Source organism: Atractosteus spatula, chromosome 12 (assembly GCF_055471065.1).
Source record: "Atractosteus spatula isolate fAtrSpa1 chromosome 12, fAtrSpa1.hap1, whole genome shotgun sequence".
Classification (NCBI taxonomy): domain Eukaryota; kingdom Metazoa; phylum Chordata; class Actinopteri; order Semionotiformes; family Lepisosteidae; genus Atractosteus; species Atractosteus spatula.
The window spans coordinates 38312953-38336672 of NC_142717.1; the positions used below are offsets into that span (position 1 = coordinate 38312953).

General features: G+C 45.8%; 1 protein-coding gene across 1 annotated transcript; it reads left to right on the forward strand.

The window, feature by feature from the left end:
- Window positions 1–1765: 1765 nt before the first annotated feature.
- On the forward strand, window positions 1766–22076 carry LOC148823022 (sorting nexin-31-like). The gene is made up of 14 exons (XM_088928570.1): window positions 1766–1888; window positions 2066–2140; window positions 3727–3841; window positions 4239–4303; window positions 4945–5055; window positions 8733–8823; window positions 10014–10101; window positions 12534–12603; window positions 12803–12895; window positions 13315–13518; window positions 14898–14993; window positions 17066–17143; window positions 18091–18141; window positions 19766–22076. Exons 1-14 carry the CDS (start codon window positions 1829–1831, stop codon window positions 19853–19855), a joined length of 1287 nt encoding a protein of 428 aa, XP_088784696.1. The 5' UTR covers window positions 1766–1828; the 3' UTR covers window positions 19856–22076.
- The last annotated feature ends 1644 nt before the right edge of the window (window positions 22077–23720 follow it).

Below are 23720 nucleotides of genomic sequence, written 5' to 3' on the forward strand. Positions count from 1 at the left end.
AGGAAATTAACCGGATGTGTAGAAGAACAGTACTCTTGCGTGGCTTTGATGTTTCTGCGCGTCTCCCGGGGAGTGGCGTGTTCTGTCGAGTTGCACAGAGCATTGGCGCGACGTTTGTTATAATTAATAAGGACACACTTTTCTGGGCGCGTTTTCTCGGGTAATACCTTAAAACAGATTTTATGACGGAGCCTGATCCAACAGAAATACGAGTTAAAGAGTGTGCATCAGCCGAAATGAAGAGAATGCTACCCACTACAAGTTTAAAACGGGCCTTGAAGTCACAATTTTAACATTTAACCCGAACAGCCGCGCCATTTGTTTTTATAACAATGCAAACAGTGTTAAAAAAATCAACAATCATTTAATTTTTAATTTGGGATTCATGAAACATCTTTCAATCTCTGTGATGCTTTTAAACATTTTTTAACCAGAAAAAAAAAACGGGCGGCAATTTAACGTAACGGTAGAAAAGTTGATCAAGAAAATTGTAAATGTCTAGCCCTGCTGGTGGTACAGCCTTCAAAAGAGCCTCAAGATCAATTATAAAGTTTTAGATGCTGGTTATCATAACTGACAAATTCTGCGTCTGACTTGATTTCAATGACAAGCAGGGTCAGATGGAAATCTATCCTCTGCGATTCGTCAGGAGAAACACAGGTGTCCGGGACGTCAGACCTGCCGGAGACCTCTCTGTTGATGACAAAACATTCATTTTAGTGTCGCGACAGCCTATACGCAAAAGTTTTAAAAACGAGCCAGAAATACTTTTCTTCGCTTTGAATGATCTCCAAAATAAATGTTAAAAAAAAACCCGGACGAGTCCACTAGGTGGCGCTTTGTGACCAGTCGCGATACACACCGACACCGTGTTCAGGAAAGTGGTGATTCTTTCAGCCGGCACGAATGAATGCATTCTGTCACATACATGCACGTCTGTCTCCTCCATTCCCAGTGTCCTGACGGTGTCCGCTCAGCACCCTTGTTGCTGTTGGTCTTTGCTTGAGGCCGTGTGCTGAATATCTGAAGGGAACTTGGCAGTTCTCCTCGTGACGAAACAGAACAAGTCGTGGGCTGGGCCCGGACGAAGCTGGGACTGGAGACCTCTAAGTAGGTCCAAATCGCTGTTTTAAGTGGTAATTGCCGGACCTGTATTCCGGTCTTGACCAGAATTTTCAAACCACTGCCCCAGAAGGAGCCGACTAGTTGGTCGCTGAAGATTTTAATGGCGCTTGTCAAGAGATGACGGGTGTACCCACCGGTGGTTTGGGCCAAAATAGCTGTTGCATAATCTGGCCTCCCTAAAAGTTCTTATTTCGACTGAATTGGGAAATAATTTCTCCCCTCCCCATTCCAGCTGGTGGGCAGTGGGGCTCCTGGAGCATAATGGTGACGCATCATCCAAGCGGGTGCTGCTTTTCGCTGTTGGATGAAATGAGTCCCACCCCGCCGTAGATAAAGCGCTTTTCCAGCGTTTACAAATGCAGATAAATCATGGAAAACACACCTGGTGACTATGGCTATGTGCGGTTGGTGGGGAGGGGGACTGTATTGACCTCAACGGGTCTGAACGTCAAACGCGGAGGATGGGTAGCTGTTTTATTAATAAGACGGCGTCCTTTGAGCGGAACAGCTATGCGCACACGCTTTCCTTACCCCTAAACCGAGCAGCTCAGGACTCGTCGCTGCCGCCTCGCCTTTACCTGCCGATGGGGAGGAGCTCTAAAGTCTCAATCTCACACCCCTGAAACTGCAAGCCGAGTAGCAGGTGGTGTGCGGGTCGGGGAGGGGGAGAGCGGAGTCTTGCATTTCGTTTCGGAAGACGAGGATGCATTTTAATATACCCGTAACAGAAGAAAAAACTGACAAATTTGGTGGACGTTATGTGGTATGCCAAATACTCTGTTTTTTTGCCCTTTTTAATGTGTTGTTGGTAGCGGCCCCTAGTTTTGTAAGTGTAACGTTAAGCTGGCTGCCAGTTACTCTTGCTTCAGTTGTGAAGCGTGTCATTTTTTCTTTAGCTGAGCTCGTATGCCTGCGTTTCCTGACTGTCGTTATTGTTTAGGTGTACAATATTTACCTGGAGGGTCTACTTTTGTGTAAAGTAAGATACAGCGACATGCACAAATGGAACGAAGAGGTGAGGAATTCATGTTTCGCTTTTCCAAAATATTAAATCCGTTTGGCGTCTTTGGTATTGCTGTCTGGGTGTTTGTATTGGACGGCTACTTCTGAGTGGCGCAGAAGGACACTGAGTCGATAAGAAAGGTTATACTATTCACAGAAGTAAAAATGATAATACATCCCTCCCTTTACTTTCCTCTGTTGAAAACTAGGTTTGTGAAAATGCGAAGAAATAGTTGTACGTCGGCGGAATTCGTTATTAACTACCAGTCACCGTTATAACTGCACACCAGACCATAGCAACTTAAGGAAGCGTTTAAACCGCTTTCATCTCCTTCCTACATTCCTGAAAGTGGCTCTACACCAGTGCACTTCAGACCGTACATATTGCTAAAAACATCATGTGTATCATAATCTCACTCACGTCCGGCTCAACCGGTTTACTCCATCGTTAAAAAAAAATAATTAAAACGTTAACGGGGGGATTTAAAATCATGTGCGGTCCTTTCTATATCTCCATGTAAACTGAACAGAAGTGCCGTGGTCCTTATACCTAGTGTGAGCCAATAATCTTTCTTTCCCCCCCCCCCCCCCCCCAGTTGTACCCATAGCACACAACAAACACGCAGTACCTAATACAAAATTCAACCAAAGAAACAGGATAGAGCAGGAGAGCGCTCGCAGATTTGATTGTGGAAGTTGGGAGGGAAGGGAACTGGTGGCCACTTGTGAGTAAAGAATAAAGATCAGGCTGTTAGGAGGTGAAGCATCTGAGAAATTGATTTAGTTGGGCATCAGCGGTTATGTCTAGTGGAGGTTAGATAAGGTGAGCAAGTTGCATTGGAAAAACATATCATTTTGAATGGAGGTGGGGAGGTATACTACAGTTGAATGTCCACATATTAAATTAAACCAATCAGTGATGGAATTATTCTTTCTATTTTTCCAGTTTTGAAGTCTCTTTCCCAATGTTAGCGCTACCAATATTAGCTTTGAATAGGATGGTGTAGGGGTAAGTACGGATAGACGTACATACAAGAGGGGTTATAGGGACATCAGTAGACGGCAACAGTGCTGTTTCTTACGGAATACCATGTTGGCAGCACGGGCGATGTAGGCACATTTTTTTTCTCCCGGTTCCCTTATTCCCATATTCCAGATCCAGGGAGATTTGAAGCTGGGTCACATGTAAAGTTGCATGTCCTCTGTATCTGTATTCCTGTGGTGGAGCTGCATGACATCACCTGAGCCTGTCCATCACCACTGTGATATCCAGTGTTCTGTTTAATGTAATACTCCAGATGATTGTTACGTTTTATGAAGGTTTTTTGGTGCCAGACTGAGCTAAACCGTGCTAGGTGTGCACCAGGACCTTGTGGAGACTGAGGACAGGCCTGGCTGTAGGGCATGCAGATGTGCAGTATATTTTCCTGCTGCTGGAAATACCCCTGGGACAGAGAGGGGAGTGTGGCCAGTTCCACGTCACGAGTCAAAAGGCGGAAGATGCCACCGTGTTGTCTACAATTTCCAGAGGCTCGTAGCCCCTGGGGGCTTTTAAATACAAATGAGCTGTCTGGGCTTTTTGTGTGTGTGTGTGTATAGTTAAGAAGAGTTTTCAAGGACTGCGTCCCTCGCTTCCCTCCGAAATATTTCCTGGCCATGACGGAGAAGATGCAAGACCAGAGAAGACACCTCCTGGAGCAGTACCTCCAGAAAGGTGGGTCTCCTGTCCTGCTCAGAGCTCCCCCCTGACGTCATCAGGTCAGCCTGGTGGAATCTGTTTGTGGTAACAAGTACGGCAAGTTTGTAGAGCTAGTAGACTGTGTGATTATACTGTTGCCATTATTCAAGGGCTTGACACTCGCATGATAGACACAAAGACGCAGACTGTACTGCTAGATGTCAGTGTGTTGACCCTAGATGGCTGCTACAAGGTCTAGAAGCTCGTGCAGCAAGAACGAAGTCACTTTTCATTCACATCCCAGCAGACATTTTCACTTGTGAGGAAGGTATCTTCCCATAGATTTCAGGTGCCCGTTGAGATTAATTTTGCATAATGGCGGTGATTTGGGAGGGGCTGTTTTATTTGGTAGAAATGTCTTTTCTTCTTTCAGTGGCGGAAATCTCCAGCATTGCGACATCTGGCATTTTTTGCTCATTCTTCAGAAAAATGCAACAGGTAAAATGTGCCCGCCGCAATAAATTCCTAATTTAGAATACCTTCACCACTCTCCGTTTGCCCAGAACAGTGTGTTTCTGCCCTTCAGAAGCAGGTGTACTTCTTATTTCTGCGACTGCAAGAGCCAGCACAGCCAGTTCTAATTCAGGTTCACACTGTTCAGTGGTTTGCTTGTGAGACTGCATAGAAGTTCAAGAGAAAGGAGAGGTTGCACGATCAAGCCCGGACATGATAAAGGAGAAATCACAGCTTGGGATCAACGGAGTCAGCTAAATGTAAACAAAAATTAATCTGAATGGTGTTTCAGTCTGAAACTCTGTGTCAGGTTTAATTTTTGATGATTTGGATCACTGTACCTTTAGAGTGAGAGATAGGGCACCGTTATTAGGTGTGTATCTGGGGTTCTGCTTGGTCCCATGTTAGGGCTGTATGTAGGTTTGGCCTTGGCTCCTACACTCTTGCAGGCAAAGCTCTTTCAGCTGAGATCTGGCACCTCCTGCCCTCTATCGGGGTTCTCTGGTTGTGCCTATTGGGGTGCACTGCACAGGGCCTCAGCTGAAATGTGTGTGGCTACGGTTCTGTGTTCATCTCGGACCCAGCTGGGACCGCATTGAGCTGAATGCCCTGCTCGTTTTCCCCAGGAGACCTTCAGGATCCCTGAGCGCAGTGTTGTGCAGGATGTCATTCTTCCAGACGGAAGGAAAATCGGAGTGGAGATCCGGATTTCAGACACAGCCCACACTCTGATGGAGGTACAAACCCGCCTGGGTCATAGATTTTTGGTCTGATTTTTTTCGTGACTTTTTTTTTGTTTTTTTATGAAGAGTTGTGCTCTGTATCAAAACTACAGTGCGGGGGATGTTTGAGACATTATCTTTGGGGAATTTGATGGTGCTTTGGTGCTTTACTGAATACAAGTTGCTGTATTCTTGTTAAACATAAGCACAGGTGTGTAAAAGAGGCCCCTTTGGAAGAGTATTTTCCCTCTGGATACAGTACAGGACTTGCACCTCGATCAGCACTGCTGGATCTGGCTCTGATCCTGGGTGAACTGGTTAGACGAGTTTGCGAAGAAAACACACAGGTCACTTTGTGAATGTTTATTATTTAGTATTACGATACTAAATTGCCTCCACTACAGATAGCAGCTGAGGTAAAACTCTCAAACCAAAGACTTTCAAAAGTGCCTAAGTAATCCATCAGTATTCCGATGTCTACACTACCGTCAGAAAATACGAGCTCCCATCCATGCGTTCATTTTCTAACTGCTTTATCCTGTTGAGGATCGTGGGGGAGCTGGAGCCTATTCTGGCCGCGCAGCAGACACAAGGCAGGGTACACCCTGGACAGGACACCTGTCTGTCGAGGGGCACACAGACACCCACGCCAGAGCCACTTTTCCCAGAAGCCAGTTAACCTATCAGTACCTCTGTGGACTGTAGGAGGAAACCTGAGCACCCAGAGGAGAAGCGCATGGCGAAAACGTAGAACTCCACACGGATAGAACCCCAGGACTTGAACCCAGGGCTTCACGCCATCGATGCGGCCCTTGTATGAGCACCCATGCTGGGGAAAAAAAATCTCATGACTAATTCTGGCATACCCGAAGCATGATTTAATTTCCTGGCCTTTGGAAGAGTCTGGGCAAAATACTGCAAATGTGATGAACAAACGAGCCAACAGGTTTTAGTGCAGCTAGCTCAGCTGGTGAATGTTAATATTTAAAAAGAAAAGACAAACGTATTCAAAGTCAAGGAACATTAACCCGAATAGCAGGGTGAGCGTTTGTTGTGAGGATCAATGGCAAACAAGGTAATGGAATAATCTGAGGGAAATGTGTCTTGGAGGGTAATTTGAGACCTCTCAGAATCCCGCAGAAACAGTCGGTTTACTCCCTTGTAATTCTTGAATGCGTTTCTCACTGAGCCCCGCCGAAAATAAAATATTCATGTCTCACGTGCAATAGGTATAATGTTGGAATCTCGGAAGCATGGAAAAGCTCAGGGAGGGATCTGGAGTCTGTCTCGTGTTCAAGCGCTTGAGTTACAGTTGTTAGCTCCGCAGACGTGCCTGGATTTGTTCAGGGTGACAGTTATTTACAGAGCCCTCTGGGAGATGTGTGTTTCTTGGCAGCGGTGCCGAGGGGAAACTTGTCTGTGAAGTCAGTTCTCCCCGTGTCGTTCAGAACCACTTGTAACGTAAAAGGTCTGGCTGAAACTCAGATTCTGTTTTTTTCCTCAAAGCAGCATGACCAACATGTACTGAACAGGAAGAAAGCTTGGTTAAAATACTTTTGTAAAATCACACCCGTTTAAACTTGGTGTGGTGCTGATAAGGACATAAAAATTGTTACAAGTGATAGAAGGTCAGTTAGATCACCTGGCCCATTTGGAAGCTCGTAGCTGGTTGATCCATGGATAACAGGATACCTACTAACACTGAGCTGGGCAAACGACTTTTTAAATATTTTAAAAAGAAGTCAAAAATGAGATATAATGATGTGTTCCTGCTTAACTTAGACATTGCTCGACTTTAAAACCTATAAAAACAGGTTTGAGAGTTAACCACTTATGCGCGAAAAACGGGTGCTTTTTCTTCCTCGTGATCAGCTCAGAATCTCTGTGTAAGCTGTACGGTTTTTACTTATTAATTAAACGTTTGAAATACACAAATTTCATAAAGACAACACACATTTCGAAGAGAAAAAATCCCATTCTTTTCTCTTCCTGTTGTGTGAAACTGATCAGCAGGTCTTTTTTAACACTGAGCTGACCTAACAGGGATTTAAATTCAGGGTAACTCTCAAATCTGGCAACTCTACCCACTGGTCATCAGAGGTCTTGAGTTTGTCATCTGGTCATCAGCATCATAACGTACTTATACGAGTCATGATCACGTTGATCTAAACGGGAGATACTGTATCAGCTTTTGTTGGCAGCTGAGAAAAAAACGTACTGTAGTTTCCAATGTCTTTGTGCTGCCTTCCCTGCGGAGATTGCTGCAATTCGTTTAGCCTTCATGTCTGAGTGTAAAATCTATTTGGATTTTCTGCCACATATACTGAAAACATTAAAGAAAATTGACTAAGAATGTGCTCAGATTTAAAACAAATTAGGTTTACTTGGTTGCATATGTCAAATGCTCACAGTTCCCTTATGGTTTGTTTTTTTTTGTGGATTGTTTGAAAAGACAGTAATAATTATCCTTACACTTACATATCCTTGCTCAAAGCTCTCCACGAGTAATGGGAACTCCCCTCCACCACCACCAATGTGCAGTACCACCACAGTGGACCAGTACTTTCCCAACACGCCAGCTCTCAGTGGGGAGGAGAAGCTCATTCATAGATGAGGGTTATTAGGAGGCCATGATTGGTAAAGGCCAGGAGAAATTTGGCCAGGATGCCGGGGTAACACCCCTACTGTTTTAGAGAAACGCCCTGGGATTTTTAATCCATCTTGATTTTACTTCTCATCTCAAGGATAGTGCCGTTTTACAGAATAGTGTCCCCGTCACTATACTGGGGCATTAGAACTCACACAGACTGCAGGGTGAGCGCCCTCTGCTGGCCCCATTAACACCTCTTCCAGCAGCAGCCTTAGTTTTTCCCAGGCGGTCTCCCATCCAGGTACTGACCAGGCTCACACCTGCTGAGCTTCAGTGGGCTGCCAGCTGTGAGTTGCAGGGTAATATGGCTGCTGGCTAAAGAAGGACGTGCTTATGGTCTAGTCTGAAGCCAGCGGACCACATAGGCGTTCCTCCTTGGAGATGCTCTGACATCCTGAATAAGGAGGCAGTTGTTTGCAATGTTGAGTGTTTTAATTTCGGCAGCTGAAATTTCTTTTGGTTTTTCCCAGTCTGCGTGAGGAAAGAAAATCTGTTAGTCATGTTTCTGTTATTCTAATTCGATTATAGTCATCTGCTAATATAGTAGCCTCTAGGTCTTGCAGTTGTGCTCTTAAATCCCCTATTTTGGTGGCATAAGCATTTAATTATCTCACCAGCTGATATTTTTACTTTGCTTACTGTCCCCTTCCACTCGAGTGTGAAAGGCTCTCAATATTTTTCTTTCTTTCATGTCAATACAAATATGTGCATCAAAAACGACGCACCCTAAATTATCCAATGGCTAGAACAGCTCATTCTTGCATCTTTGGTTCAAATCCGTTCTGATTAACAAGGTTTCCTTCCTGGAATTTCCATAAAGCGCAGTGTTTCATGTACGCTCAAAATAAAATCCGTGAAACATTTTGGTCACTGCTGTTGAAAAATCTCCATTAAGCGTGGGCTTCATCGCTGCAACTTAATCCGCCTTTTGGTTTATTTGAAGTCTGCTCCTGCATATACTCTGGGTTTGTTTGCCAGAACTAGCTGATCTGTAGATACTTCGCTGTCTGAAGCATGAAGCTGTGTCTGAATTCTCTGACAGATCGTGTCAGACAAGATGGGACTGCCCAGAGATCTGATGGGGTATTTCGGTCTGTTCCTCGTCCAAGTGAAAGGCAATGAAACACTGTCTGGTAAGTTGATCATGTATGGCATTATACCTAAGAAACAAGCTGACATATCCAGTTTGATAAGTGTCAAACACTTGGTGATAAATTGTGCAGAATATGAATGAGTGTAGTAGAGGCCTGACAGCAATGTTGTTCTCTACTAGAAAGAATTTTTAGCTGCTCCACGGTTTTTGTATTCCAAGCTCACTTAGCTTCTGTGTAGTACATCTGTCTCCAAGTACAGATATGCTGAGAGGGCCAAGTAAGAGTGCCATCTTTTCACAGGAATCAACACGTCAAGTCAAGGTGTGTTGGAAAAATTGGTATGAAGACAAAACTGCTAGATCAGGCTTTAAAATGGCGTAGGATTTTCTAGTCACATCCAATTTACTTACTGAAAACAGCTGGGAGAGGCTGTTGGACTGAGTGGGGTAGCTTAGACTCCAGGCGTCTGTGTAAGTGCCTCCTGTTCCCAGTCTGAAACGAATTTCCCAGTGGTCTGCAGTCGGGTCTGCTGGTTTGTATCTCACTGCTGATCTTGAAGCCCTCTGAACTGAAATTGTCGTTTTCACAGGATCTTGAATATTTGAGCCTCTCTGTACGCTGCTTTGTGCGGGATGAAAGGTATCTTCTATATTGCTCTACATCAGTGGTTCTCCATCCTGGTCCTGTGGGGGGCGCTGCATTCTTCTCCGGTTTTCTCCAGTCCAGCCACATTCTTGATCACGAGCAAATTCAATTCAACTTTCGATTGTAGGCGTGTTTTTAAACATTTAAACCATTTTGTGGGGGTTGTAGCTGTCAACCCTGTGCTGGAGTCTTAGAACTCCCCTTGTTTGGGTGCGCTGGCCTGAATTGAACCCGTTGGACTGGAATGGCGAGAGAAGCCAAGCACAGCGTTCCCACCGCTGTCCGCCCACCACGAATTGATCACGTTTTTTGAAATTCGGAACTAACGAAGCACAGTCCAAAGGAGCAAGTTGCGTAGATGCCGCACGACGCTCCGTGAGCTGAAGTCGGGAGTAATGTCCGCCAAAGTGGTTTTCCAAGGCCAGCGAGCAGAGCCGCTCCACGCGTCGACTCGCACCTGCGACGCAGAGGTCGTCTGGAGCGAGCGCCAGCGGAACTCGCCACCCCGCCGGGCCAGGAGTTGAAGAACCGCTGGTTCGGGTATTTTCTACGTGCTCATTTCGCAAATCTGCCTCCCGGTTCAGTCGTGAAGAAGCTGGTGCCGTTCGAGCTGCCTCGTCTCACTCTGGAGAGCCTGGAGGGCGGGCCGAGCGCCATCATGGTCCGGAAGAGGTAAGCTGCCGTGTGGCGTGCGCCTGAGATGTGTGATGTGCGAAAGGTAAGCTTTTTGTGTGGTTTGCAAAAGCATTGGATGTTCTGCAAAATGTCTACTCAAAGGACCATATAGGACCCAGAATGGCAGAATACTGCTGGTCACATGCTGTGTATCAGACCTTGGAGGGACAGTGTTGCCTTTCAGTATAAAAGGCTTGTTTCTGTTTCTGGTCCAATGTTTTGTAGGCTGGTGAAGGCTACTTACGATTGCATTAGCCTGGAAAGGGTAAAGAGAACAGCTGGGTGCCTATTTGAACTTTATTTAAATAATTACCTGTCATTCTAAGTGCTCAGATGTATATTAAAAAGGATTTGTATTTTGACTGACTGCATTTTGACGAGGTGGAAGATCTGTGTGTGCTTTGTACAACATTTTATTTTTTTCAGGATTACAATACTTGCATTAACTGCTGTTGATTAAAACATGCTCGGTAATGTCTGAAGTCTCCCTCGGTAACAAAACTGTGGGAGATACCACCCAACTCACTGTAATTAGCTAAAATCTTACGTCTTATAATATATCTGTTGACAAAGTATAGGAGCCTGTAATTTACACGGGTCTGCGCAGAAAATTAAGTTTGTTCTAAATAAGAGTTTGATTTTGGTTCCATTTTGTACAGGTACAAGTACAGTATCTTCTTGTAGACATCTGAACGTTTGATTCGTGACAAATGCCTTATAGAGCTGTTAAAGTGCAGAAGAGCCGCCTTTCTGTGTGCACGGGGCCGGGGGTCAGGAGGCAGCGCTGCTGGACAGATGGGAGAATTTACTGTTCTCGGCGGCGTATGGGTACCGTCCGTATAGGTGACCGATCACTAGAGGGCGCTGTTTTTGCAGGAGGAGGATTACACTGCGAACCAAGATCTAAAAATAATCCCCCCCAAGAATCGGAACAAAGAATTGTAAACCACGAATGCTTTCGCCTTTACCTGAGAAAAAAAAATGCGCGATTCTATTTTTTATAGCTTATGATTATTAGCTGTAGTAAATACAGATCTGTGTCTTCATCCAAGGCGATCCTAGTCATGGAAGCTGGTGACGAGCGACACGTGCTTGATCGCTTTTTTTGGGGGGGATTTGGCAGTCGCAATGAAAATCAAAGAGCACTGCTCATTTGTGGGTCTGCAAGGCTGGGGCTCATGCTATAAAGAGCTTAAGCAAGACAGTGCTGTACTATGTCAACAGTTGCAGTCAGTAGGGACCTCATCAAGTGTATGGCAGCATTCTGATAACCATGTGGCTGTTAGGTCAGTATGTGTCTTTGGCAGCATTTTAAGTTTTATTTGAATGTTTTTATGCTTCGGTATGCATGTAAGCATGTGAAACGTTTTATTTTTTCTTCATATTCTGTATCCGTCTGTAATCATCATAATTTGCAACTGCGTGGATGTCAGCCGGGAATTCTGGCAGTGGACAGGCTGCAGAGCTGTGATCAACTGCAATCGGATCTCGGCCGGGAGAGAGCATCGCACACACGTGAACTCTTATCGACAATAGAAATAACTCCCCAGAAACGAAACGAGGACGATGGCCGAAACGATAGTGTGTGCTGTAAATTTCCCCAGTATCACTCGTTCATCGTCTATTGTGAGTCTGCAGAAAAGTGAGGGAAAGCTGTATCTTAGTTCAAATATGATCATGCTCTCTGGGGACACCAATCCCTTGTGCACTACTGATCGAGCACTACTGTAGTTGAAGACTGATCTCTTCAAGTACAGCAGACTTGACGTTTGTGATCCGAAACCTAATATTAATCTCTTACCTGGAGAGATCTGCTTTTTTTGTATTGCAGTGTATCCATTTGAGGTTAAATGGTGTTAAATAACCAGAGTTGGTCTGGTTACATTTTTTTAAATGATTGCCAGTCCAGTACTTTTCTTTGTGATATCTTGCAGAAGGGATCTGAATTGGATTAAAATGTCAAGAGTGAAAACTCGGAAACATGCAGTATTCTGCAAGTGCAGTGGAATTGGCAACCTGCAGATCACAATTGGAACCTTTTTTTAATTGATGCCTTCTCACGCAGATGACTTTCTAGGTGAGGCAGGGACACTCACTTGCTGGGGCCCTTGGCAGACAGATGGGCCAAATGCATGATCTCCACCTGCCTGGGCAATTATTTTTAAATTAGCCTGGAATTACATTACATTATTACATTAATTACATTATATAAAACGTCTGGGTTTGATGTGGAGTACATCTCCTCTTGTTCATTTCCTGGAACATGTTTCCACTGCACGAAAATGGAAAGAAATGAGAGACTCTTCTAATTCGGGCCTGTGTACTGCACTGTTGTTCCTCCCTGGTTTATTACTGCACGCATGCGGCACTTCCTGATGATGCTAGTCTCTATCCTGCCGGGAAGCAGTTTTATTCTTGTGTGTTTGCAGCTACCTGGACACGTCCGTGGACGCGGAGGTCCTGCAGAGCAGCTGTGGCCTGAGTCTCCTTTGTGCACAGGTGAGCTGAGGTCCGGGCGCTTGGGCTGGTGGGGGAGACCCGTCCTGAGGCCAGAGCCAAGGAGAGGATGAGCCAGTCTGACCTCTCTCTGGGACAAGCCCAGAATTGAGGATTCTGGGAAGCGGGGGGGGTGGAGGCGGAGGGGGCCAGAACGAGGGTTGTCCAGGCAGCCGAGTGACGCTTCGATACTCGTCTTCAGGCTGCTGCTGACCTGGAGAGGGGGTGGAGCCTGCCCACGGAGGAGCAGCGCGGGACACTGGGGGCTCTGCTGGAGGCGGGCCGGAAGAGAGAGGTACACCACAGGAGCGCGCTCGCACCTCGCCGGCGCTCCAGAGATCAGGATTTCAGAGGCCTTTCTGTTTCTCTGTAACCAGGCGCTGGTGATCAAGATCAGCTGCTCTTGATGTGAAGGCTAAGGGGCCGTTTCTTCAGACAGCGCAGTTACCCTGTTGCGTGTTTCAGGGGTGAGAGGGGCGAGCCCCTCTCTGACTGTAGGTGGCTGAAGGATCAATATTCCTTTCCAGGTGCAAGAGGGACGAAGAGCCGCTGATCATGCGTTCCTCCTCCTCCCGCTTGTCTCGGAATAATAAATCGCTGCCTCTGCACTCTCCTTGGGCCTGTAGCAGAGCTAAAGCCAAGCTCGGCCCATGCTGCTCTGACTCCAGCCTGCGCCCCCCTCGCCCCTCTCTGTTCACCGGCGTTCCTCTTCAGTTCCTGCAGGCCGCCCAGCGCGTCAGGTACTACGGCCACATCCAGTTAGACCCCTGCACCTGTGACCACCCCGAGCCCAGCTGCCCTGCCGCCGTGTGGGTGGGGCATCCAGGCCTGCACTGTTGCATCACGTTGCCTGGCAACCAGACAAGAGAAGAGCACTTCGAGATCAATCAGATGAAGTCCTGGTGTGTCAGCATGTTGGTGAGTATACAGTTGTGTTACATGTTATGACCAGGCCGCGGATTATAGTGTTCCAGGATACAGAAGGTCATTTTATTTAAGCATATACAGCATTTTAATGGATTCGTTAATGCATTCACGATTCCCTTAGCTTGTCGTAAACAAGCAAGAGGCATAAAACGATGTTGACTTTTGCGGTGTACTGGAGTTAAGTGCACTGATTGTACATTACAGATGATATGGAGCTGAATTTAAGAAGAAATCATTACAGTACAGCATTTGATTGGGAAAATACAGGCTTTGACATATATGATATGGCAGCACAAGGTGGCAATGATTTTTATTAGTCATTTTAATTTCTGTACATGGGTTCATAAGAATATTTATTGATACTTTATTAAAACAATACATGTGCTCAACCAATACTTCAAGGAGGTGCATGCTAAGACAAATCTGTTTCAAAAAGAGCAATGTAACTGTACACTCAAAATAAGCTGTTATTATCTTAAAAATTGCCTTCAACTACGCAACACTTGGTAAAAATGCAATTTAATCATCAATAATGCCCAAAGTCAATTAAGTGACATTTCATAATGACTTCAGATTAAATTTAAGATAAATTACACTTATTACAATCACATCTCCAATCGTGTGTATTTAATCTGATGACAACCTGGTCATTCTTTTTAACACAATGTTTAGTACAGGCCTATTTTGAATTGTGCAGTTATTCTTCTCTTTATTGATGTTTTATGAAAAGGAGCTGTTGGTGCATTGTCAAGGAATACTGAATCTATGAAAATGAATTGATCCCAATTGACCACAGGGTTGTGTCCTTTCGGTTTCGGTTTCTGTTTGTGACGTGCGAGGATCCAGGAAGATGACTGGTTGTACGGGCCAAGTCTGTTCCCTTTCTGTAACAACACTTCAGATAAATGACATTATCATTTTTTTCACCAGTTTGCAGACTGTTCCATGTTTCTAAAGTTCCCCATTTCCATCTCCTTGCTGTTTGCTAATCAGAATTTGTGCTGTACAAAAATACTTACGAAACTGCACTTTATTTAATAAGAGTTTATGACCATGTGCATTTTAGACTGCTGACATCTACAGAATTTATGAAAATGCTGCAGTTCTTAGATTCACTCTAACACATTTCGGGGGATTTGTAAGCACATTTTGTGCTCTTAATACCAATATTTTTGAGGGTTGCATGCTCCTCCTTCACAAAAATTGGTTTTGGTGGGGTGCAGTGTTATTCAGCCTGCAATTAATTTTTTCACACAATCAAATTCATCTCTTTCTCTCAGCTGAATGTACAGTGTATGTATACAGTTTAAAGAAAAAAAAACGCTTGTATTGTTCCACCCTTTCATAAAGTCCTGTTTTATTTTTAATAGTCAAGATCGAGTCAAGATGACGCCATGGGGCTGAGCCTGAGCTTTGAGTACACCTTTGATGAGGCGTGGAAAAGCATTACTCTTCACACTAAACAGGTATCCGTCTGTCTGGGGGCATCCCGATCTTTCCTGTGCCTGGTACACAATTTCTTTTAAAACCACAGTTCTTCAGATGTTCCCCTTGTTCCTGCTGCCTGGATTCCTCATGTTTACAGGAATTCCCTCACCACGTGTAGAAACACTGGTGATGAAAACAGCCAGCAAAACTCCGTGTTTGAGGGGCCTCCTTTGTTGATGTGAATATAGGCTGAGCCGGACTCGGCGGGAAGTCTGAGGAAGCTAGAAGGGCTGGTGGAAGCCGTTGGGCCGCCCTGCAGTTTCGCGGCCGGGCTTGGCCAGCCAGGCACTGAGGAAGCGTGCTGCCGGGGCGGGCGTCAACCCCTCAGTCTGCTGCACGAGCTTGCCGCCATCGCTGTCCTCGACACGAGAGCACAAGAAAGAGGGGGGGAAAAAAAAACGAGAGGGGGCCATTTGCCCCTCTGGAAATCCGGAGAGCAATTGATGCAGGCGCCACGTCCTGTCGTTTCTTGTAACAGAACCGGGATATATCGGCTTCAACGACACGGCTGGGCAGCGGGGTCCAGATTTCCCACAAGCCTTGGTGGAAAGAAGTGTGTCCTGGTCATGGTTTTGACTGCTCGTCCACGCCGTCTCTACCTGTGTCCTCGGGTTCCTCTTTAGCTGTGGCTTCTGAAGAAGCCCGCTGGGTTCATGCCTTTGCCTTGGGGGCGTTTGAGTAACTGTGGAGCTTGCAGCCTGTGAGCTTTCCAGTGGTCAGTTCAGTTGGTCCTGGACCAGTTTCCATGATCCAGGTCTTCAGTTCAGACAAGGGTCAAAGAATGGAGCAAAGGTGAAAGGGAGTAAAAATAAGAATTGGGGATTAGAATTTGAAAAAAGTAAGTCATGTTATTATAAGATATTGTCTAATAATATTTAACAATTTTGTCAGACGGGATCGTCCATATTACTTGTTCTTTTCTATCGCTACTTTTTTGACACGATAATTCTGTACTGCTTGAGCCAGCAGCCATGTCACCCTGCAACCCACAACTGGCAGCCCACTGGAGCTCAGCAGGTGTGAGCCTGGTCAGTACCTGGATGGGAGACCTCCTGGGAAAAACTAAGGTTGCTGCTGGAAGAGGTCAGCAGGGGGCGCTCACCCTGCGGTCCATGTGGGTCCTAATCCCCCAGTATAGTGACGAGGACACTATACTGTAAACAGGCGCCGTTCTTCGGATGAGACGTAAAACCGAGGTCCTGACTCTCTGTAGTCATTAAAAATTCCAGGGTGTTTCTCTAAAAGAGTAGGGGTGTTACCCCGGCGTCCTGGCCAAATTTCCCATTGGCCCTTACCAATCATGGCCTCTTAATAATCCCCATCTATGAATTGGCTACATTACTTTGTTCTCCTCCCCCGAGAACAGGCGGAGCGACGCGCCGGTTGGAGTATTTCTCGGTCGCATTTAATGGCAACATCAGCTCAAAGATTTGGTTCAAACCACAAAATGGAGACGGGCTGCTGATGCTGATGCTGATGCAACCCTGCTGATGCAGGATTAACACTAGGATGAGAGAGTTCTGTACTGCTTTTTCCTAGTTCTAATGTTTTTGTAATCCTCTAATGTTACATAATGCAGTACTGTTTGGTGTACTAATACTTTATCTCAAAACTCCAGGCACATGCGTATCTTACCAGAAAGTACTTTGCTTGACTTACTGGTTGGAAAGCAGTTGGATTAATTGGCATGCATTTGTGTCATTGATGGAGATCTGGTTTGTTTTCACTGACGTGACGAACGGAGAGCAGTGTCTGGAGTATTAGCTCTTACTGGGTTGTGAAAAGTAGTCTGAAAATGCTGTCTGCAATCTGTCATTCCCGAATGTTTTCTTTCAGTCCTTCAGGAAATTTAGACACTAATAGTTAGGTGACCACTGACGGTAAGGATATGTAGCTGAAATGGGAAAGTGCTTGTCACAGAAATATGCCATGCACGTTAAAAAAAAATTAAATCTTTAGAATGAAAGCAAATCTACAGGAAACTGTAGACCTTCAGTGTCGTGGTATGCTATGCCATGGTTTATGAAGATACTCTTGACTTTTTTTTTAGGCCTTCCTGCTAAGCAAGTTAATGCTGCTGGCTTTGAAAGAACAGCAAGCAAAGGTCACTGAAGACCTCACTGACGTGGTGAGTACGAAGGTATTGTTTTCCAGCCTTTGAGCGGACAGGCGGGCCAGAGAAGATGGGGGGTCCCAGAATTGTCCCAGAATGCTGTAGTGAAAGACCTGCTGCCCTCAGTCATCTGATGAGTTGCTGGAAGACAGTTAGTTGGTCAGGAAGCAGGTTGAAAAGCAGAAAGCGAAGGCTTGCAGCTGCCAGGCTGTCTAATCTGCTGTTGTCTTTGGGCTATGATGAGCTGGAAAAGGTTAGCGCGCATTTGAAATAGGGCTCGTTATGTTGTAGGGTTTTATCCGGATGCTCTGGAAGACAGACATGAGTTGTGTTTACAGAGCAGTACGTGACATTTTGGAGCCATTGGAAGGCTGAATAAGGATGCCCCAAAATGCAATACTATGTATTTTATGTTTTAATGCATATGCAGTAGTCTCTCTCCTAAACACTAAATCTATAGTACCCGAGAGAGATGATCTGGAGTATAAACTGGTTGTAAATCTTTTGGTGCAGAGCATTACAGGAGAATGCACTTTTCTATGATTGTCTGTTCTAAGGAAATGGCCTTTTCCATTGCCCATTAAAACTCGTTTCGTATCTTTGCTGAGCTGCACTGTGCCTCCTTGCAGCACTGCGGTGTGAACGAACAAGAGCAGTGTTTGTTTGAACAAGGTGAGAATGGAAGACCCTCTTCCTACAGGCAAACAAGCCTTTGCAGCTGTTAAACCTCTCAACAAACCTCTTACAAACAGACCATCCAGTTCCCATCCCTGCTGAAGTTTTACTTGCTTACGAGCACCAGATATCTTCCAAGTTGATCGAGCTGTGCTCTTGCTTTTCGGAGCCCGTCAATCGTGTCATTTCAAGGTGCTTGGAAAACGTTCTGGACTTTCAACGAGCGCTTGAGTTTCTTCATCACTCTTGACAAGACTGACTTCGGGTTTTATCTTCATGCTCTGCAGACGGACCCTCCGAATGTGCGGAGGAAGAAGAGCATTTTCAAGAACATGAAGGTGAGTGAGGAAGAAGCCATTAAGAGCAAAAGAACAGCACCAAAATGACACTTATTTTAAATTGTTTGGACTTGGCTGAACAGTATATATTTCCAATAAAATTGTGTTCTGAACACACGACCACATCTCGGTACCAGGCAGTCCCTCACCAGTGCTTCACAGGTCTGGTTCCCTTAGCTTCATGGGTTTCTAAGGCTTTTAAGTGTGTTTTGTGACACTTTTGCGAGGTGGAGATACTATACAGGAGCTGGGGACAGACTAAAAGAATCATGAGGAAAGGACTGTTCTGTTCATCTGTTGAGCGAACCGTCTGAGGGTCTAGAGTTCAGTCGGTTTAGCTCCAGATGCAGCCTGCAGAGGCAGGCTTTGTTTGATCTGTGTGTTCCGCAGCGTGAATAAACACTAATTAAATGCGGAATTAAATGAAATGGCTCCACAGCTTCTCTTCGCACTGGAACAAGTTAGTGGAAAGATCCCAGCTGTTATAGTCACCACCCCCAAGACCCTGCAGGCAACAGAAGGAAAAGTTGTTGTGTAATACAAATGGTGCATTAATTAATAGCTTTATGTTGAAATGTTACCTAATAGAGTATTGTTATTGATATTCTGGAATGTCGTTGTTTATCATGCAAATTCTCAGAAAGTGCCACACTGCCCCAGGGTGCAGGCAGTGATACTATTGTAGTTATAAATACTGTGAGTGCTGTGCAAAATAGCTCCTGGGAATTTCACATGACGAGTATAAAAGGGAAAGTTTTGGCTACTGATGGCCGCTCCCCCGCTGACAGACCGCAGCCCCCCGGGCATCGCGTTTCACTCGGTGACCGTGTGTCGGTTTCCGAAGTGGGGCCGGTGAGCCGAGGCGCTCGGTACGCGGTCAGCCGGCAGTCCGGCACAGGTCTCACGGCTGGCCGCGCAGCGAGTGCAGGCGGCGGCGGCGGCGGCGGCGGCGCTCCGGAGAGACGGAAGACGCGCGGGAAGTCCTCGGTGGACTTGCTTCTGCTCGGAATCAAAACGACAGCGAAAGTTTCCGAACAGATGCACTCCACGGAGATACTGCAGGAAGCGTAATCATCGTGATTTCCCCTCCGACCCCTTAATATAAAAGAAATATAATGACCGTGATTTAGTCATGTGTGGTCGGGGAAATTAGAAATGTCCCAGGGCTGCCGATAATCGCTGCTCTCCAGGGTGAGTTTAAACATCTAATTTACTATTGGTGGGCTTGACTGGATATTTCTTTTTAATGTTCCATTTGTTCACGGGCTTTTCTGAGAAAGCAAAAGATTATGACATAGTACTATTTAATAATAATGAACAAATGTGAACTATCATGATGGTACAGCAGACTTGGTACCGCAACAAACTGTATAAATCCAGCATTAAAATGAAAAAAAAGAGATAAAAGAGTAGAAAGTAAAAAAAGAGGTGTGAAAGAGAATACAGATGTGGAAAAAAACAGCAGTGGAAGGACAGAACAAGGAAGCCACAGTCTTCAAGGCCTTTGATATTCCTGGGTCGAGATATCGAGACATGACAGTGGTGCCGTTCAGTTCCAGACCTGGGGTGGCCTGTGTCCAGAGGCCTGCTCCTTCGCTCCTTATTCTCTCTCTGTTACTCACAGACGAGCCCCCTGGAACCCGTGTCTGGGAGACGTGCTGCCACCGGAGGCCAGGAGGTCGTGTTTGAAGGCATCCAGGACAAGGACCTGTGAGGTGTAAACGCGGAGGCCGAGGCTGTGATGACACCAGGCCTGGAGCCCGCGCCAGAGCCGTCCAGAGAGAGGCTGGGTGTGCTGTGGGCGTCCCGGCGCTGATGCGGTCTCGGGCACTGCGAAACGTTCTCTGAGCACAGGGCAGAGAAGAACCTTTCCTCTTCCTCTGCACAGCGAAGACTGCTGCCTCGTCTTTTTTTTTTTAACAAACCAGTTCAATTTCTTTTATTTGGCTTTACTCCCTGGAAAAAAAAAACATTTCTGAAAACAGATTTTTGTGTGCGTGTGTGTGCATTATGAGACGGCTGTCTTTAGTCTTCATTTTCGTCAGACGGGGGACAAAACCACAAAGGCACCCACACAAATGCCAAGGAGCCCAGAGACTGGGCTCAGCGCAATTCGTCCTCCATTAGCTGGACCCTTATAGCAACCTGGTTTGACATTGCTGGAGTTGAAACGGAAGGCTTGCTGAGCTCCGTTTTCCCTCCAACCGTCATTGACGGACAAACGTGGACTTTTCAAGCCTGTCGCCCTCCTCCGCCACTCTTGGTGCCTAGTTGTCCATACAGCAGAAGCAGCTGAGTGGCTCAGACTCTGACTGTACAGCGAGTCCCCTCGGGCAGCCCAGACGCTTGCTGAGCTCTGGCCCTCTGCCTCAGGGCTGTCCTGTGGGTACAGGCAGTTCCAGCCACAAGCTCGAGCCCAACACAAACATCCAGATACTTCAGACGGCCTTGTTTAAGCTGGAGAGGATTTTTAACATATTTCTGCTGTTAAACAAGCCTGGAGTCCTAGATGAACAGGCAGAAGTGGGGGGGGGGGGTGTTTGCTGAGGATTTTGGTTCCCTTCGAGGTCAGCAGTCCGTTTATTGTAATCGTTCTGCTAGCAGCTCTTCCCTAAACAGCTCTGTGCTTCGAGAATGTTTTCAGCTGCTCCCTTTGTGTATATTTTCCGACGCCTGTCTCATGAGCCGTAAGGAAACTGGCAGTTCTCTTGTTTGGCACGTTCCTTTCTGTTTAGCTGGGGAAGAAGAAGCTGTTGAACTAGAAGGCTGGCACTACAGTGTTTGTTGCTAGTGCCCCCCCCCTCTCTCTCTCTCTCTCGGGGGGACTTGGGCCAGCCACAAAAATGCAAGCAGCACTGTTCCGCACAGGAGCTGGAACAGAACCTCCACTTCACCACAGAGCAAGGCCAGCCTTCTGCAGGGACACAAGGGCCTTGCTGTTGTGGGAAGTTGTTATTGCTGCTTTGACATTCCCTTACTGAATAAAAGCTAACGGGAGCACACAGGAGATGGTGCACAAGGCTGTTGGCCTCCTGAATGATTCCGAGACGTTCGGCATTTTGGCCTTTTTTTTTTTTCTCAAAAAGGCCTTTCTGACTTGCAACATTGTTAAATCGAGGTCAGGCAGCTTCAAGTGATCCAGCCCAGGAAAGTTCTCAAACAACCCGCGGCGCGGTCTGATTTACTGGGAATCTGAAACGCCCTTTTGCTTTTGTTTTCACAGGCTCTCGCGGCACTCCTGTTTCTGATGTTTCTTTCGCATGCTTTGTAAAAAAATTTCATTTGAAGTTTTGGTGCCAGGACTGCCCTTCTGTGATATGCTACATATGTGTTTTTTTTTTCCTCTTTCCTTTTTCTCTAAAATGACTTTTGTGGGAAATCATACAGTTTATTTAGTTGGTGCAATGAAATTCAATGCCATTGGTTCTGGGGGTGCTGTGTTCTGGCAGGGATCAAAATGGTATAAAATGACAGTACGTGCTGGGTAGAAGCTGAGGTGCCCTTGTCTAGAGGAGGAGCAGGATTTGTCTGTGGAAGATCAGTACAATAGATGCACTGCCTCATTTGACCCGTTAGGAAAAAAAGCTAATAAGATGATGGACAAGAATACCCAAACAACATATCTTTATACTCTTGCCAGGAGGAATTAGTGAGATTCACTATAATGTCACTTCAAATGTTTATATAACATTTGACATATAATGCACTTTTTCCTGCATTTTGCTTACGTCAGACACCAGGTTACATCTCTCTGGGAGAAAGTCCAAAGATCTGCTGGATCTGAAGTCTTCCTTCCTCCCTTATTCAATTTTGTTCATGCAGTTCTGCTTAGTGCAGGCTGTAAAAATGTCATTAATGTAAATACTGTAGTTGCTGCCTTTTGTGTGGATGTTGAAATTGGTTACCGTAAAGCATTAAAGATTGTTTTCGCATGTTTTAATACTCTCACGGCCGTTCTCAAGTGACAGCGGGTATCGTTGTCTTTTAGTTGGTGTTGGGGTTCAGCACTGTCCTGAAGAAGCAGTGGTTCGAGCTTGTATGTGTTGGGGGATAAGGGTATCCTTACACAGAGAAGGCTGTATTGCCGGTGCAGTTGAACCTGTTTCCTATGTCTGTGTGTGCCCGGCGCTGGATTGGCGTCCTGGCCAGGGCGTGTCCCTTCACCAGCTGCTTGTGGGGACAGGCTCTGGGTCCCCCGTGCCCCTGTACTGGATAAACTGGTGAGAAGGTGGAGGGATAGTTTTCTGCACAGGTGTGCAGAATTGTCACTGGAGGGTGTCCAGCGATACTCGGAGCCAGTCAGGAATGCGGAGGTGCCCGTACCGATGATCCATAACCATCGAACCCCCAGGGCAGCTCTCGGCAGCCGCAGGCCTCACCCAGCACAAATGGAAAAAAAAACCTGACTGAAAAAGCCCTGTGAACTGGGCTCCGGGGGCGATGCTGTGGAATCGCACCCTGGGAAACATCAAAACCAGATGAGCTTGCAGTACCCCTGCCAGCGGAGGCATAGAAGACCCTTGTGTTTTTCACTGCGTGCACACGAGCACTGTGGTGCTTCACCTGTGCAGGGGCGATGTTACCGGGACTGGGTTTCCTGACATTGCGGGAGCATCGCTGTAGCCTGGGGCTTGGTCTGATCAGCGTCAGCCCACAGTCTCTTCTGGGAGCCAAGGAAAAAGCCTGACAAGCCCCATTGTTCCAATGGCTTTGTGTCATTTAATGGGAAACAGGTGGCTTGTCTGCCTACGACACACAGGACAGTACTAACTACATTACTAGGTACTGTACTGTGAGTCACACTCTCTGTACACTCCCCATTTACACACAGTGCACATTTCAAGACTGAACAGATCAGGGCTGGAATTGAAAGCTGTTTTTTTTTTGGGGGGGGGGGATTTCACTTAATTTATCTTCCTTTCAATAAAAACATCTTTGTCATATTTTGCATTGACTCGAACAGTACTGTATGTTTATAACCCTCAAGGTTTAGAGCTTGGTAAACCCAAAAACTGGGTGTACAGTACATGCAGGTTAAAATCGCATACTTTTAAGCTGAACTGTGTTGTTTGAGAGGGGTGTGACATTTACACAATCTTTACTTTTTGTTTTTTGTGGCTTTCAGAATGCAAAAATTTTGAAAGGAGTTTGGATGGTACTATATTTTTGTGGGCAGCTTGAAAAGTCTCTCTTTTGGGTGATTCTAATTTGAACTAATTAATGTATTTTTAGCTCTTTATTGACATTTACAATTTAGAATAACTGTATGTATGCAGTGAAATGAGTCTTTGTTGTACATGTGTATGTAAAAATAATTACTTACGAAAAGAAAAGAAATTGGCTGCACCTCACCACACACATTCCCAACCTCTAAGGAATTTCCTACACTGACAGACTACATACTGATCACTTTTAGGCTGGAACAGAGAAGACTACAATGAGAGCTGGTTCACGTTTTCCTCACCGGCTCGATGTTAAGCCAGTGGACGTCGGAATCAGCAGTTAGTTATATACCAGAGGACACACGTAAAAATAAAATGATAAGGATGTACTGTACGTATAAAACAGAACAGGGAGGT